This window comes from Chionomys nivalis, chromosome 10 (assembly GCF_950005125.1).
Source record: "Chionomys nivalis chromosome 10, mChiNiv1.1, whole genome shotgun sequence".
In the NCBI taxonomy this organism is placed as follows: Eukaryota; Metazoa; Chordata; class Mammalia; order Rodentia; family Cricetidae; genus Chionomys; species Chionomys nivalis.
Window position 1 is genome coordinate 64,757,518 of NC_080095.1, and position 17,255 is coordinate 64,774,772.

The window sequence follows — 17,255 nt, forward strand, 5'->3', positions numbered from 1 at the left end:
AAGTCCCCTTTATCAAATTTTTAAGATAATTTTACCTTGAGATGTCTTAAAATTTATAACAAACACTTCTATAAATTCAACTGAGGTCTTCACTTTAAATTCAGTTTTGCTTCTGAATATTTTTGTTAGTTCCCCTTCACCTTTTTATCATCTTACTCATTTCGGTGTTTTAATTTTAATGCTACTTACGACACTCAATTACAATAGGACTGTAGCTTGAATTGTTCTCTTTTTGCTAGCCCCATAGTCTGTGTAGCCAACTTATAGGTACTAATAACTCTTCCCTAGAGAGCTGCCTCTTTAAGAGTCTTTAAGATCTGTTATGAAGAGGTATAGGCATTAGCTGCTTCAGGTGCTGATTACAGCTTCAGATGCTAAAGCTACTCTTTAGAGCTTTGTAATCATTGCAGTCACAAAGTATGGGTCCAGGACCGTGGTGCAGGTTTATCCGTCTCCTAATTATTTGTTTTCTGAGCCACAACTTGTGATGGTGTTTGTACAGTAGATGAAGTTGGCTCATTTTTGTGTTACTTAATTTGACTGCAGCACTCTTAAAGGGGAACTATAAAGAACACTCACTTTTAGAAGGTGGGTTCCTTTAGGCTGTAAGTATTTACCAAGCTAGCAGTATTTTCTGAATTTAACTCACAAAAAGGAAAGTTTGGGTGTTAGCCTCTGCTAATATGTGGTGAGTTTCCTATGTAAAAGCTACTCTTTCATCACAGAGACTTAAACTTCTCAAAATTAATAAGTCTGTTTTTATTAAATGCATTGCATATGTTATATAAAATGTTAGATTCTGGAGCACCTCCCATTTTATAGGGCTATGTGTTATGGCTTAGAGTTACTTTATATAGTGCAGGAGGTTACCCTTCGTTGTGCTTTATTTACCTAATCTTTTTTTTTTTTTTTTTGCTTTGATAAATTTGGCACAATGGAACAATCCTCCTTGTTTTAAGAATATTAACATTTGCTTTTTCTGCCTAGTTTTTTATGTAAACTCTAAATAAGATAAAGTAAAATATTTCATTTATAGACACACTAAAGTAGAGCATTTTCAAAGCAGGTAGCTGTCTCCACCCTGCTTTTCATGAAGCGTTTTACCCATTCAAGCAGACTTTTAAAAACAGCTTGTTTTGATAGCAGACTGTTCTCCTGTGGGCCTTCAGCCTTTGCTTCCTGGCAGCACCTTTGGTGCGAAAAGCGAGTGATCAATTGGGAGACTATCAGTGCCAGCATGCATAGAGTGATAAGTTAACACACCACTGGGAGTTTCTAGGGCCCACCAAGATACTTCACTTCTAATGTGCTAACAAGCTCACTTTTCTACCTCTTGCCTCTTCAGTTATTTTTTTTCTCAGAAGAGCTTAGAAGTTGAGTGCATCAGGCATAATGAAAAGCTCTGTAGGAGGGAGAAGCAATAACCCCATTTTTCCCTTTTCAGCCAAATAGAAAATTAGTTTCTGGTAATACACAAAGGCCAGTATTTTTTGTACAAGGGGCACTGCTGTGAATCAAAGGACTCTATTAACTGCAGAAAATTCGGCAGCTGTGAATCTCCCCCAATGAAAAAAGTACTTTCCAACAAGTTGTGAGATATGTGGTATTATTTAGATTGAGCAGTCAGCTTCATCCTCCTCCATTTAGAACCATACATCTTCTTTAGAAACGTGCTCTGCTACGTTTCCATCTTAAGTTTGCCTCATAAATGTCTGCTATCCTTCCATAAAACCCTTCCTTACACCGTCATTTTAATACGTCTTACCCTGTTGCTGCTATCTCAGAAGTAAAATTCTTTCAGAGTTCAGCTGCAATGTACAGAATTGAAAATAATAAATTATAAAGAGCTAGCATCCAGGTTATTTCAATATTTGACACAAAAATAAATTGTGATCCAAGAAGCTAGAATACAAGCCATTAAAAAAGCAAATGATTCATCAAAGTCAAGTCCCGATGGTGTTCAGTCTGGCCCCTAACTAGCAAGCTTTTCACTGCCTCTTATTAAACTTTTGTAAACATAGCTGTCCGTAATATCACCCATTGAATTATCAGTTTAAATTAGCTCCCAAATGATTTTTCCTACTTTGAATTGTAATTCCTAGAATTATAGAACTGAAATATTGAATTATAATTTTTAAAAGAGAATAAAAATTTTAAGACAGAAATACTGAAATGGCTTAAATTTAGGGGGAGAAAAAAAAGCAATGGAAAAAGAAAAACTAATGTGTGAATTTTTTACTGCCCCTATGTAAATGTCTGTGTGCATTTCCTTTGTCTTTGTTTATTCACTGTCCCTATGTAAATGTCACCAAATACAGCAGGAGAACTGAAAACCTGAAGAAGAAACGTTAGGTGGTTTCTCAGTTCAGGAACTGTACGACTCGAAGTCGACATGTGTTTTTTCCTGATAATTGTCTGTTGCTGCCTGCTGCTCTACACTTTGACAGCCATTTCCATAGTTGCTTTCATGAACAACAGAAATATTCTCTCCCTTTCTTGCCCTTTCTATGCTAACAGCACAATCAGACCTGCTGAAACAGGAAGCCTGGAGTGGGTTGTTCAAAAGCAACAGCACTTCAGGGTACTGGTTGCTTGTCAATAATATCAGGGAATAATGTGTGGTGCGAGCGGAGTACAGTCTCTCTCTGTCAGTGTCAGTGCCCTGTAGATGCTTTGTTGGACAGTAGTGAGGAGCCCCGTGGACTCCTCACAAATACTCCCGCTTGTTTCCGGGTTGTAATTGATGGGTTTTTTTTTTTACTGACACGCAGATTCAGCTATGCATTTATCGTAACTGCATGGAGTTATTCAAGGATTATAGCAACACTAGTCTTCCATTCAAAAGGAGAACAATTGTTGAGAAAATACAGAGATTTTAAAAATTGAAGAAGATATGTAGGAATTTTACAATAAGACTTTACAAATAAAAAATGGAGAATTTGGGACATAGTATTTTAAATGCAGTATAATACTTTTATTGAATGACTTTTGGGAGTAAATCTGCAGATGAATGTTGCTTAACAGGGTTGGAAGGCTCAGGCTGACCAGCTAACAGTTGCATCTTTCCTCAAACTGTTCTAATAATAAACCGCTGTAATTATTCTCTAGTAAATTCCTGTTAAACTATCAATTGTCATGGAGTCAATAGAAATAAACTGCCACTAAAAAGTACATTTTTATACTTTAAGAAGGGGCACTTTCAGTCATGTGTGAGAACAGGAAACAGTTCACTAAGTAAGCATGCGCTCTTATGGTCCTCACATAAAATGTGCTTGCTCCCAGTGTACACTGCATCTCAGTTCATCCTTAACAGAAGGGAACTAGCTATGAGGAGAGAGCACGGTACCTGCAAACAATTGTCCAGCACCATTTAGAGCCAACTACATTTGAAGACTTTGCAGCACAGGTTTTCTCTCCAGCTCCTTACCATCACTCACCTTCTGATGCAGGTAAGAAGAAACGAAGGTCTTGGTTACTTGTTACAACTCAAAATGCAATACCCTTTTCTTCTAAATCTTGGTTGAATAAAATTCTGATCATTGAAATATATTATTTATGACTATTTGAGTTTGGCCTGTAAATTTGTTTTCTTTTATCTGAATATGGCTCCTTAAAAAATCCATAATCTTCATAACAATACATGGTCCACATCACAGTCACTGACTCTTGTGTTTCCTGGGGTTCTGAAGCAGAGGGAACTCCCCACTTCAGAGGATCAGATTTTAAGGCCAAAGATATGATATCATCATCTCTAACTTTATAAGTAAAGCTAAACCAGTCTGGATTTAGAAGCAATTAGTACAGCAAATTAAGTTTTGATATTTGAAGATTTTAAGAGGGTAATGCATTAATACAATTAACTAATTTTAAGTAAATCAGAAAAAAAATGACTCGTGGCCTTCCTATTCTGTAATATCTTGCACTCCTTACGATTGTTTCATTTATTTTATTTTCCCTCTTTAGATCATTAAGTATCAGTTCTGTTTATCTGAAGGTAAGACAAAGTGTCAACCAAAGCATCTTCTTTCTTCTCCCATTCCCTTTTTCCAGAACTAGCAAGCTCTGTGCTTGTAACTCAGACAGTAAGCAGACTTAACACTGCCCTGGTTCATACTAAACATTTCAGAAGTTGTCACTAAATTCTTTCCCAGAATTATACTAACTAACCCAGGTCTGCATGAAACACTAACATGGTTTGGGGATAAACAACTAATGGTCAACTCCTTGACTGAACTAGTTATGCCCTGTTTTTTTGACTTCTTCTGTTTGTTCGTTTCTCAGCATGAAAAGTAGCGCTATTGAATTGACTTCGTGTGTCTTTGTATTTTTGCCACACATTTTATTGTTACCAGGTATCTGAACTCATGGTTGGCTTTTCTCTGTGTGCCTTGCACTGAACTGGGCACCTGAAGTCCAGGGATGGGTCTTGTGGTGATGTCAAGGAAAGCAGGACGAGCATAATAGGAACTTGGCCACAGTATACTGCTTCCAATTCTCTTTACATCAACTCTGTCTCTTTATAGCAGATAAATTTAAACGCACAACAGTTTTTGTAACATAATCTGTTTTTAAATAGAATTGTAATTCTCAGTTGAAGTTTCATTAGTGAAATTTAAGTTTTCCTTCCGGTAATAATTAATTTGCCATCCGAAACGTAATTTTGCCAAAGAATTTAGAAACCTTTCAACTAAAATAAAAGACCTAGCAAAGAGAAATAGGTTATCTGAGATGAAATTTTTGAAAATAGTATAAAAAGTGTAAGATTCATGTTCATAGATGGGCACTATATAAAAATGATCAGTTTGGCATTAAGATAAAAAAAAGGTGAAAGATAGGAAAGGTATCAGAGGTGAATTAGTGAATGGCAGAATGAAAACCCCTTTTGTATACCTGGGCATTGGCATCGTCAGTCATGGTGGAGCCGTCTGATGAGATGTGAGGCCAACAAGTTCCATGGTCAGGAGATAGTGGGCTCCACACTGGGCTCGCTCTCTGCATCTGCTCCCAAATGCTGCTCCACTCCTATTGCTGTTCACCAGCTCGAATCTTTAGGGTTTGTTTGTCGTCTTGAAGTTCTTTTTACTTTTGCTGTATTTCCTGAACAGTTAGCAGGTAGACACATAGGAAGTGACATTTTGAGCGTCGGAACATTTAGCACAGGATGTTGTTAAAGTAGCCATACAAGGCTCTGTTGACTTAATTTTAAATGTGTGAATGTTCTTATGAATTTATTCAACGTGACACTTGATGTGATTGTTATCTAAACAATAATTAAAAATATGAATTTAAACGTGGACCTATTATTGTGTTATAATTTTTAAGTTAAAATCTTTTAAATTTTTTCTGCCTTTTGGACCATTAGACATGTGCTCTGGTAAAGGTGTTCTAACTCTGAAAGACATGTAGCAATATTAATCATTTATTGTGGACTTTAATAGTTATGACAATTTTTATCAGAATGATACTACCAGTTCAACACAATAAAAACTATAGTTACAAAACATAGTACCTGAAGAATAATTTTTCTTCCATTTATTTTTTTCCTTTCATATTTCACCTCTTACATAGAAAACAATCCTTCATACTTTAAGTCAAAATGAGAAACTTTGAAATAAGTATGTCATAACAATTGGGACCTAACTGCTCCTTTGCAAAACTGACATAGTACGATGTTTATTGATTTTTTTTTTTTTTTTTGAGACAAGAGTCTTACTACATGGCCCAGGTTAGCTTTGAACTCTTCTGAACACTAGGATTGTATATAGGCTTGCACCAAGTTTTTTAATTACAAAGTTTCTTTGCCCCCTTTAGAAAACGGATTATTGCAATTGAGAATCAACTTTACATATCCTGTGTATATAAAATAATACTAATCAATAATTATATACGTAAAATTAAGTTCTTAAAGAATGCTAATATATAGGTATTCCTTGTAGCCAACCCTGTAATATACTTTATTTAGACTCAGTGGAATGGTATTGAGAACTATATTCATAGAGGACTGGAAGGATAGCCCAGTGGTAGATGTTTGTTTACCAGACTCACAGCCCTGGCTGAGCTCATTCCCTAACTGGGGAGGGGGTAAGTGGAGGGAGTATATGTGTATTTATATAATTCGGTTAATCTAAAATTTCCTGGTTAACAGTAATCGACTAATAGTGGTGACATTTAAATCTAAAAAAATTTTCATGTAACTTTATTTAAATAGATGTGAAAGATTTCGGTATATAATTGATCCGTAAATTTCATAACTGTTTTTTCTCAAAATGTACTGTCTGTGCCACTAGACTGATAACTTAAGGGAAATTATTTTTATCCCTAAGGTCATTGAGGGAAATACTGTGATGTCACACAGTGTTGATCTTCCATAACTACATTAAAACATTATTAAATTTTTCTTGTCCTTTATTTTAAAAAAAAAATTACAGGAAATTTTGCTTTATCTTTGTCAGGCATGAACGTGGAAAATATCAAATATATGTATATCTATGACACATTTCTTCTTACTGTAAATTTGAAAATAAAATTGTTCTTGTTCCTGACCATATTACAGTGATAGTTCAAAAATATTCCTATTTTTCCCTCATGTTAACCTGGATTTTTTTGCAATTAAAAATTATAAAATTCTATTAAGGAACAGAATCCTATTTTATTGTGAACAATAAATACTAATTAGTTTGTCTTTCATAATTTCACCATTAAAAATATACCCAGAATTCTAGTCCTAGTATTTTTGTTGTCTCAACCATAAAATATTATATAGTATATCTGGAATTACATGTAAATCTAATGCTACCTATTTTTGAGTTGTTTTTTTAGCAGCTTAGCTATTCTTTAACAATTAATGAGTTGACTAATAACTTGATTATTTATATGTATGTGCATGAATATATGTATATGTAGATAAATTTATATTTACACCATGTATTTATATGTGTATTTAGAAAATGTCAGTCTTGCTGTTCTTTCCCATGCATGTGTGATAGTTTAGAATGTATGGCTGTCAGTCTTTCTAAATCTTTAAGGAGGACATGTCATCAAAATTAGACATTGTTTTAGGTACTTTCAGCTCAGGGTCCTTTAAATGTTAAAGTATTTCCTGCTCAGATTTGTGTGACAGTGGATTAGTCCAAATTGTAGGCAGGAAAATAAGTTCTTTTTAGTATCTTAAACTTGGAAATTTGACTTTTATGTTATTAACCAGTAGATAAAATTGAGTTAAATAGCATAATTTGTGGCAATAATAACTGGCTTCAGCTTTTATATAGAATACTCATTAAGTTTTCATATAGAACACTCATGAAGTAATAATTGAGTGTGAGACACTGTGCCTACTGCAGTCTGTGGACCCTTTCATTACATCCTTACAGCATGTATGCAACCTTGAAGGTGAAAGAATGATCCCAGGAGCACCTCACAGGTGGCGAGGTTAGCCCTGTACTCTGACCCTGTCTGCCTCCAGAGCTCACAGTCTCAACATCACAGTTGTCATTGGTCTTTCAGCCCTTACTATTGCTAGCAGTGAGAGAGGGAGAGGGTCAGGGGGAGGGAGAGAGGAAGGCAAGGGGAGAGGGGGAGGGAGGGAGAGAGAGAGAGAGTGAGTGTGTTTGGGGGTTGCCAGGGAAGAAGTATATTTTGAAATAGACTAGATTTAAATTATACTCCTGACATTTATACTACATGAAATCAGTCTGTGCTATACCAGTTTTCTCATTTGTAAGGTAGAGAGAAAATACAAGAAACCTGACCTTGTTTATTCAGGTCTACAGCGATAGTTTTTCAGTTCTTAAAATGAAACCACTTGTTGGCCTGTTTTTCTGTACAATTTGTTTTGAATAATGTGTTACTTCCTTTGTGACAGTTTGGAGCAGTGTCCATGTAATCTCAATCATTGATTCTGTGAACCTTTAAGGCTGTATTTTATAGCACAGTCAACATAAAAGAGGACAAACTCTTTGATTTCTGAAAATTAAACTTAAATGTACGTTACAGATATTCTCCACATTTGAATGATTATATTTCATAGGTAATTATTTTATCCAAAAATATTTCTAGTTTCTACTCTTCCTTCCAAATCCTTATCTGTTCTGATCCAGAGTCTCCTGTTTGCTCTGTAAGAACTTTCTGTGTAGCTATACTTACTTTGTGCCTGTCACACACCAGGCCCTTTGCTACATAGTCGTTAATCTCCACAACTTGACAAGGTAGCTATTATTTTCTCCATTTCACCAATAAGAAAATTACTCCAGTCAGCTTGCCCGATGTGGAGCAGTCAATAAAACAAGAGATGGGCCAGCAAAATGGCTCGGCAGATAAGGTGTTTACCACCAAGCCAGACAACCTAAGTTTGATCCTAAGGAGCATATGGTAGAGGAAGAGAACAGATTCTCACAAGCTGTCCTTTGCCATCCACACATGTACCATGGCATTCATGCACACAGATGGAGAGGGAATAAAAAAACAAACAAATAAATAAATGTGAATACATAATTATTATTATAATAAAGGAAGAGTACAGAAGTCCCTAACCTATTCTTTCTAACATGTTTACATTGTCTTTTAGTTCATATAATTTAAGTTGCTTTCAAAGTTACAATATTTTAAAGGCTTTATTAGCCAAATACTTTAGGAAGTTTTAAAGTGGTCATGCTTACCAACAGACAGTATAGACCAAACCAAAATAAATTTTAAAATCATTTATATTCCCTTTTAAAATGTCTGTGGAGCCCCCCAAAGTCATATCCATAGTATCACTTATGACGGTTTATTGTACTCAGCATGCGGTATACCAGCTTGTACTGCATGCACATAGGAACCATGGGTACTTTCTTACACTACCCTGGAAGATACAGTAGACACAGGAATAACTCAGTCCTATCTTCATGACTCACGTGGTGTAAATCAATAATTAGGAAGAATAGGTTGTCGCAGGAAATGGCAAGTGTGACTGTTTGCTTTCCAAATCCAAGCTGAGGCCTCGTCTGCGCTGCTGTAGAGTGGCTGTGCTGAGTGTCCTCCACATGTGTCGTCTGCAGAGGCGTTAGTGTGACCTACACCAGCCCTGCCTGCCTCAGTTGATTTTTAATTGCACAAAAGGAAATGTAATCATTTTTAATGTGGCTATAGCTACCTCATTATCCAGTTCCTTTCTCGAGTTCTTATGACCAAATTGGGAGGCAATAAAGAAGACATGGGAGAATGGCTGATTTTGAAGAAAGCCGATTCTAAATAGGGAAATGGGGTATGCGCCCTGATCCCAGAGACGGGCTTTCTTTACAGCCATTAAAAAGTCGTGGGAAACCAGTAATACTCATTGTCAGGCTGCCTTCAAGAGTTCGAGAGTTTCAACCAACAAAAACAGTTGATGGAAAAATTTTGGTTTTCTCCAGAGTCTTCATTCTAGCACTGGGTTTGAGGATAAAGAAATACTCTACTGGGAGGCTTGACAGCAGGTTCTTGTCAGTAAACTGCTGTGGTGATGTAAATGTCACGTGTCTGCTCTATCCAAGATGACAGCAGCTAACCAGGCGTGACTCAGCGCTTGAATATGGCTAGCGTAGCAAGGAATTTCAATTTCCAGTTTTAATTACATGAAATCTGAACTATTACCTCAGACATAGTTGTAGCTATTACCTCATTACACTGTCTCTCTGAGATCCAGTGACTGAATTGTAAGACAATCAGTGCACACGTTAGACAGTAGGTGTTTCTCGGCTCTCTCACAGACTTTTTCCTATTCTCTTTTCCTGTTTGAACTTGTTTTGTTAGTTGGTAAGTATGGCATCTGAACCAGCGGAGCACTGGCCATTGTGGAACGTCACCACCCGAACTCATTGCATGCCAGTTGTATTCATAATACCACCCTGATTGCTCTCCGTTACTCGGGTAACGCCTGTAGCACCGCAGTCTCCCTCACGTCTGTCATCTATCTTCTCTTTTGTTCTCCATTCTGCCTGCTAGTACGTTTCTTCCTTCACAGCAGAAAGGCATGTACTGCTAGTTCTGGCCCTCCCAACCTCCGCCAGAGACACTGGCCTTCGGGAACAGCACTGGGAGGAAAGACCTCTCCTCACAGCAGCACCTGTGTGGCACCGGGAAGCTCAGCTACTGCTCCTGGCTGTCTTTCCCACTCTGGTGCCAGGCTTCCCTAAGTGGGCTGTGGATGCACATTCTCTGAGTATTCTAGTCTGCGTCTACTGTGAGCCAGCTCAGATCATCGGGAAGAGAAATTTTGAATACAAACAAACAAAAAAACTTCCTGCTTTATAGACCAGCCTCATCCGGGCTAGAAAAGAAATGTTGGGGAAGATATGGGAAATGTTGAGCAGGCAGTACACCGGTACAAGTGGCAGAATAGTTTCCCTTGGAAATGTATATCTGTCCCTAAGTATAATTTTACTACTTTTCCTTTAAAAGTACTTTGAAGAATTCTTTGGAGATATGTTCTTAAGATACCTCAACAGGATCTGTTATTGAGCATTTTTAGTTTTCTCTTAGGAATATGTATACCTTCATTTTAAGCATGGGTGTTCCATTACATTGAAACACGAGCATAATTACTCCCAACCCAAATGTCAGTGAGAAGAAATGCCCTGTAAATGACACAGGATTTCCCTATTTGAATTTGTTTTGCCTATTTTAAAATTCTGTGTCTACTAATTCTACTGCTAACTGTAAACATCTAAGCTAATGAACACAAAAAGCAATACCTAAAGACATTTTTCTGAGGTCAATTTGTCTTTTCTGACTGGCTTTCAAATGAAATATCTTTTTCCTTCTCGCAAGAATTTGTCTGCTCTTCCTGTAACTACTTACGTACCTAGCATGGTCTCCTGAGGAACTTCCTGTCTGGAGCCTAGCATGTAGTGTGAGGATGTCCTATGACTATGCAGTGTGGCTGGTCTTCCTTCCCGCCCTCTGCTCTTCCCTGCACGCTGTGCTGCTTTGGGTTGCTGGGCTTTCAGACCCAAAGATTTTATTTCCCATTGCTGTTTCCAGGGTGCTGGCTCTGGATATGATGATTGGTGCTTTCTTTAATATGACATGAGCCACCAGATCACAGGGTTTTGGATACATTAGTAAACTCTGGGGATTGCTTTTTATAACTTCTGAAGTCCTTGTGAGGGGTGGGGATCCTGCTCCGGATAGCAGCAGGAGGTGGTTATGGTCTGGGACTGGAGAATACTGACATGCTCGCTCTCTCCCGCAGGATCCTACCCAGAGAGTCTACCCAGTGACGCTCCCACAGCAGCACAGGTAGATGGGGCTGACCTGGCCTCTCCAATGTCTCCTCGAACTAGCAAAAGCCGAATGTCCATGAAGCTGCGTCGGTCCTCTGGCTCAGCCAATAAATCCTAAGGAGACACACAGCCCAGCAGTGATCAGCAGTAGCCACCCTGGCACAAACGTAGTGTTAACTCTTTCAGGCCTCATGTTTGCCACAGCATTCATATTTCTTCCTGTACACTTCTTTGAGAAAACACTGGACTTAAAGAAATTTGCAACTTCTTATTTTAAATTTGGACTATTTATTTAGTTCAGGTTTTTTCCCACACTCCATGCTGTCATATTCTGAGGGATCGAGTTTTAATTCATACTCTTGACCTTCCTAGATAATCATGTCTAATTAGTGCTACCTTCAAGTTCATGATTAATGTTGAGCCAAAATATAATTGGACAGATAGTCTTGTGTTATTTATTGTGCCTCATTACAACTTTATAATTTAATAAATACATAGTTTTTACAAATGTAACCTTTTTTGTAGTGCTGGGAATGGAAGCCAGCATCCCAAACATGCTAGGCAAGCACACTGTCCTTCACAGCCCAGCCCTACAATATAAATGACTATAAGCATTCATAAAGCTAGAGCAAAAGCTGCACATGTTCATTATGTAGGATGTGTACAGATTGTTCCAGACAGAAACTTTAATGTCCATGCAGCAGCTCAGATTCCAACTGAAATTACATTCATTAACTTTTTCCTCCCAAGTCAGTGTCTCATTTCTCGGCAGCGCAAATGACGACACAACCTCTCGAATAACTAGGAAAATCACCACAGGACTTTGATTTCTATTAGCTCCCAAACAACTCTGTTCTGCTGTTTGAGGTGGTGTCACTGTTGAGTACCATCTCTGTTTGGAGGTTGTGGTCCTATATCCTGGTGTGTCTGTGTGCGCTCCAGAGTACCAAAAGAGAAGGTCGTGGAGAGGAGGGTGGAAGACTGTTCTCATATAAATGCTTGCTCAAATTATGTGTATTGTTTAAAAAGTAAGGGAACGTAACCCAGGAGTCTAAGTTAAATCTAATATTTTAGTACTGAACTTGCTGCAGGTGCAGGTTGGTATGCATCCCACCTCCAGAAGTATTTCCTGTAGTCAATAAGCTGCCCCCTTTTGTTTAACATGGGCATCTCCTAAGGAAATGTAGCATGATTGATACCAACTGCATGTGTAAATACATCATCCTGACAAACCACAGAATATAAATTATGTATCATTCATGTAGTGTCTACAGATTTGTAATTGGATAAAAAGATGACATGGTATTTAATAAAACAAAATAAAATATTCTTCACACTTCCTGTCCATGATTGTATTCTATTCATGTGTTTTCAGACTTAAAAGCAGCAGGGCTGTGTAATTGGGAGATGTAACATGCCCCCTAGGGTAGGTTAGCTAATCATGAAAAAATAAACACAAACGCCATTTTCAGAAGCAGCCCAGTGCGCTTCTCGGAGGTCCTCCCTCTGTCAGTTCCAGCACAGGAAGCCTACCGCTTCCTAAGTCTGCCAGAAACTCGACCAAAATCAACGTATCTCTCTCATGACATTTGGCTTGTTACATTTCAGTGTTTTTTTTTAGTATACTTTCAGGAATAAAACTTTCTACCAAATTTTTAGAGTTCCTGTACACCTTTTAAATTATTGCTCATAAATAAAACAATTAGATGAGTAGAGAAATCCTGTGGGAATGTGTTTAAAACAGTATAGTTTCCCACAGCCAACAGAATTTTTCAAAGAAAAATCAAACTTACTATATATTTCTATTGTGTTGATAACAGGTAACAAGACAGACAGAAATGCTGATTTGAAATAGTAAAACTGATTAGCACCATTTATATAATTTCTGTAACCCTGTTGAATAGACTTAAAACAAGCAAAAAAAGTGTATTCTCTCCGCGGAGCTGCAGTCTGCAGCTAGACTCTAAAGGAGGAGGTCCCACTGCATTTCAACACGATGGCATTTGTATTCTGTCAAAATAGGTCCCTAAGATCCTAAAGTTGAATGTTGGTATTGAGGAAGTAAGAGATGTGCCTTGGAAAATACACTGTGTTCAACCACTTAAGACAGAATGAAACAGGCACGGTCTACATACATTTATTTGGTGGAAGCAGCTTACAAATCTATTGTTGGATAGTGCTCAGCCAGTATCCCAGACTCTGGCTATTGAGGGAATAGATACAGAATATACATTGAATATGATTTACAAAGAAATTCAAATGTTCCTGAAAAGAAAATATAGAATATTGAGTGAATTGATTGACATTCAATTCCATAGTGGGCTACAGGTGTTAACATCTTCCTTAAGTTGAACAGTTTACAATGCGGTGTGCAGCAGATTTACAGCAAATTGTAATAATTTGAGTGAAATCTTTCTAAAACATTCAAATTTTAGGAATGAGTATAGTATTTTTTTTTTTAGAAAAAAAAGGTTATGTAATGAAAACCTTTAAGTAGCTCCTCCTGGATGCAGCACATAAAATAGGTAAAGAATGCAGAGGGCACACCAACTCCTTCCCGCACCTCCAAAACCTAATTTAAAAGAAGGGACAAATACATTCAATTGAGGAAAGAAAGTTCCAGGGATATTTTCACACCGGACAGCAGCATCTTCTTATATTCCTGTCCATCTACAAGGGTCTAAGTCTTCCTTCCCTGCAAGTTTGGCATCAGTCATATAGCTTGATTCACAGAATATACAAGGCAGGAAATCTGACCCTATTGAGACAAACGACATAAGTGCCTGTGGTGGCAAGAGGAGGAATCGTCGATGGCCTACCACTTCAGGTAGAACCTTGTGTACACACTGAGACTTGCACTCTTTCACTGCGACTTTCCATAGGAACTACAAACCGTATAGGATTCATTGGGGTCTCCAGCGTTTTAAGGAAGGGGATGCCCTATTTTAGTGGGGAAATGAGGATTTAAAGCTGTCAGCTTTGATCATGAATTTTTATGCCAGATACATACCTGCTCTAGAGGGGGGTTTACATCTCACTGCCTTCTCCCCGGGCGGATCATGACTAGGAGAGTTTTAAGAGGGAAGGCAAGGGAAGGAAATAGGAAATTGCAAGATGAAAAGAAGCCCAACAGGAGTTCCCGTATTGTTTTCTCCAGCCATTCTGGAAATCTCTCCAGGCCTGGGTCCCTCAACAGCCAGGCCTCAGTGGCATCTGCAGCAGCAGCACTTGCCGGCTTTCTGAGGGGTGACACTTATTGATGTGCCGGGTCAAGCCCGGGGAGCTAAAAAAAGTGGAAGGGCAGTACTTGCATGAGAAAATCTGCTGAGTGCTACCGTCGGATCCCCCTCCAGGGCCCGCTTCCGAAGGAGCCCCGACCAAGGCGGGCAGTAGCAGCTCCTCGCGGACAGCATGCCATAGCCGGTGCTTCTCTCGGATATCCGCGGACGGGAAGTGCGCCCCGCAAAGTGGGCACGCAAATGCAAGTGGGGCTGTGCGCTCCGAGCCGAAACCCGGGGCTGGTGCTCGCGCCAGGCCCGCCTCGTGGGTGCCCAGGTGCTTGCGCAGATATGCTTGGCGACGGAACTTTTTGTGGCAATACGGGCACACGAAGACCTCGGATGTCGCCCCCGGGCTGGCACCGCCTGGCCCGAGACCGCGGCGCCCTAGCATCAACTCGGGGTAGGGAGCCTGCGGTCGTGCTGCCTCCGGGTGCACCAACGCCTGCAGGCCTGGGCGCGCGGCGCTGTCCCGGTGCTGACCGTCCCCGGAGCTGTCCCGGACCTGCGGGTGCTGATCGTCGGGCCGCGGCATGCGGCCGTTCTCCTTGCCCGCCGCCAGGGAAGGGTCCGGAGGGGTCAACGACGCGGAGGGAGGTTTACTCGCGGCGCAGGACGGCGCGGGACGTGGCTTGTGCCAGCGGCGGTGCGAGGCGAGGTTCGCGGGGCAGCTGAAGACCTTGTCGCACTCGGGACAGCGGTACTCGACGCGCACGATGCGGGAGCAGCGGTGCTGAGCCAGCGCGAAGGGGTCCGCGTACTGCTGCTTGCACAGTTGGCAGATGAACTCCCCCAGCGGCGTGCGGACGCCGCCCAAAGCCCGCGCCGGCGCCCCGGGCTCCTCCTCCTTGATCTTTAGACCGAGTACCGGGGACGTGGTCACCTCGTCTGCAAAGCTCAGCCTCCTCACCGCCTTAGGCTTCCTGACGGCCGCGGGTGCTGATGCGCAGCCCAGGGCGCCCTTGCCCCGGCGCTGGAGGCTGTGCGGGGCAGGGACCGGCGCCGGTGCGGGGACAGAGCTGGGGACGGCGACCCGAGATGGCACCAACTGCTCCCCCGAGGTCGCGGCCGCGGACGCCGCGGAGCAGAAGGCTGTGGCGCTGGGGAAGGACTCGGCCGAGACTGGTGAGCGCAGGCAACGCTCCAGGAACGCGCGGCGCAGCTCAGGGCCCGCCGGCCTCGCGGGGCTGGGTCCCGGGCCGTCTCCGCCACCCGCGCCCCACTCGGCGCCGTCCAACGCAGGCTCGAAGCAAGGGGACCCCGACAGCCCCCGGCTGGGCTCCTCGGGGGAGGGCGGTGCAGCGCGGGGACCCGGCGGGGGAAAAAGCGGTTCGGCTGGGCGCGAGCGGTAGGAACTGCCCGAGCGCTTGGTTCGCTTCACCAGGAAGCCCCTCGGCATGGTGGGTGGGGTGCGTGTGCGAGCCCCGGAGCTAGGCGGGCTGGGCCAGGCCGGGCATGCGGCGACCCGCTTTATAGCTGAGACGCCCGGGCCGGGTCGGCCCGGGCCCCTCGAGCTGCGCCGGCCAATCAGGAGTGGGAGCGGATCCCGGGGCGGGGCCTTCGCCGGGCCGGGCCCCGGGATCCGGACGCGGGAAGATGAGCGGGCGCGAAGGGCTTGGAGCACCCTGGTCCTGCCTCCAGGGACCGCGCGCTGGGGACCCAGGCGCCACCAGCCCGCCACGCGCCGGTAGCAGACCGAGCCCGCGCCTGGGCGTCGGGCTGAAAGACTACGCCGCCGCGGGAGGACAACGGAGGGACGACCGCCGCGACAGGGTGGGAATCCGTGCGGGAACGGGTTAATGTCCTCTGCCAGGACTGAGCTGATGAGAAGCAGTGAACGAACTGCAGGGCGGCTCAATCCGCCGTCCTGTGCCTACACTTGACGGCGAGAGCACGTCTGCCATCCAGTATCGATCCGGACTGCGCTCGTCTGTGATACTATGAGAATTCATCTGGAGAGAAGGGCTCTCGGCGCCGCAGATCGTGCGTGCTGGCAAACCTCTGGAGCTCAGGACGCTGCACGGTTCGGGCATTGAGCTCTTGGCTGATAAGTGCCTCCTCCCCTGGGGGAAGAGGAGTGGGGAGGGGAAGGGATCTAATTTTCGGCCGTCCTCACATAAAGTGGTTTCTCTGTTCACACTTTCCACTTAAGCTACCCAGAGACATGACTTAATGCCTAGCTGGCCTGTTTAGCATGGAGGAGATTGAGTGAGAAATGCTGGTGGAATCGGCAGCGCATCTGCCTCCCTGTACATGACAAGGGATGCTGCAAGGGATGTGCGGTAGACCCAACTCAACAGATTGTCGTCTGGCCCCCTGCCACCAGTCCGGCACTTCGCTGTTGTTGTTAAGAAACAGAAGAGATTTTAAAGTTTGTAATACTAAGTGAACAGTGAAATAATTAGCCAGTATTCGGCAGAGGGACCGTGCCAGCCTTTAATAACAAAAACTTGTGCACTGCTCGCAAAAAAAAAAAAAAAAGAAAGAAAAAGAAAAAAATCTGGAGGCAGGATTAAAGTGGAGTGTAGACTAAGGGCCCCATTATCAGTGAAGTGATTTTACATGGAGGGCACTATTTAAGGAAAGAGGCACACATGTCTGTTCGACTCTGATTATGTATCAGATTGAGAGAGAGAGAGAGAGAGAGAGAGAACTCTTTACACAATAGGTAGATTAAGTTAGAATGTAAATGACCAGCAAGAATCACACAGGACAAATTCAAACCAAAGCCTGGCAT

The 17,255-nt window shown here is 42.0% G+C and overlaps 2 protein-coding genes across 6 annotated transcripts in view; one reads left to right on the plus strand and one right to left on the minus strand.

Annotated features, from left to right (window-relative positions):
* The window catches only part of Ralgapa1 (Ral GTPase activating protein catalytic subunit alpha 1), a 220,028-nt gene extending 207,452 nt beyond the window's left edge, over positions 1-12,576 (plus strand). For 4 of the 5 annotated variants that reach the window (XM_057782719.1, XM_057782722.1, XM_057782720.1 and 1 more), the window contains 2 exons: positions 3,325-3,449; positions 11,210-12,576. In XM_057782719.1, coding sequence (XP_057638702.1) covers positions 3,325-3,449; positions 11,210-11,358 — 274 coding nt within the window. In that variant the 3' untranslated portion in view covers positions 11,359-12,576. Of the gene's footprint in view, positions 1-3,324; positions 3,450-3,963; positions 3,995-11,209 lie in introns of all 5 variants that reach the window. The other variant, XM_057782721.1, reaches the window with a different exon arrangement.
* A 1,853-nt stretch (positions 12,577-14,429) lies between these two features.
* Positions 14,430-15,917, minus strand: Insm2 (INSM transcriptional repressor 2). The gene has a single exon (XM_057782092.1). The coding sequence runs from the start codon at positions 15,915-15,917 to the stop codon at positions 14,430-14,432; it is 1,488 nt and encodes a 495-aa protein (XP_057638075.1).
* Positions 15,918-17,255: the final 1,338 nt, after the last annotated feature.

What these genes read in the sequence shown, in the direction of transcription:
- Insm2 (XM_057782092.1), bottom strand. Translation starts at nt 15,917, where the DNA reads ATGCCGAGGGGCTTCCTGGTGAAGCGAACCAAGCGCTCGGGCAGTTCC.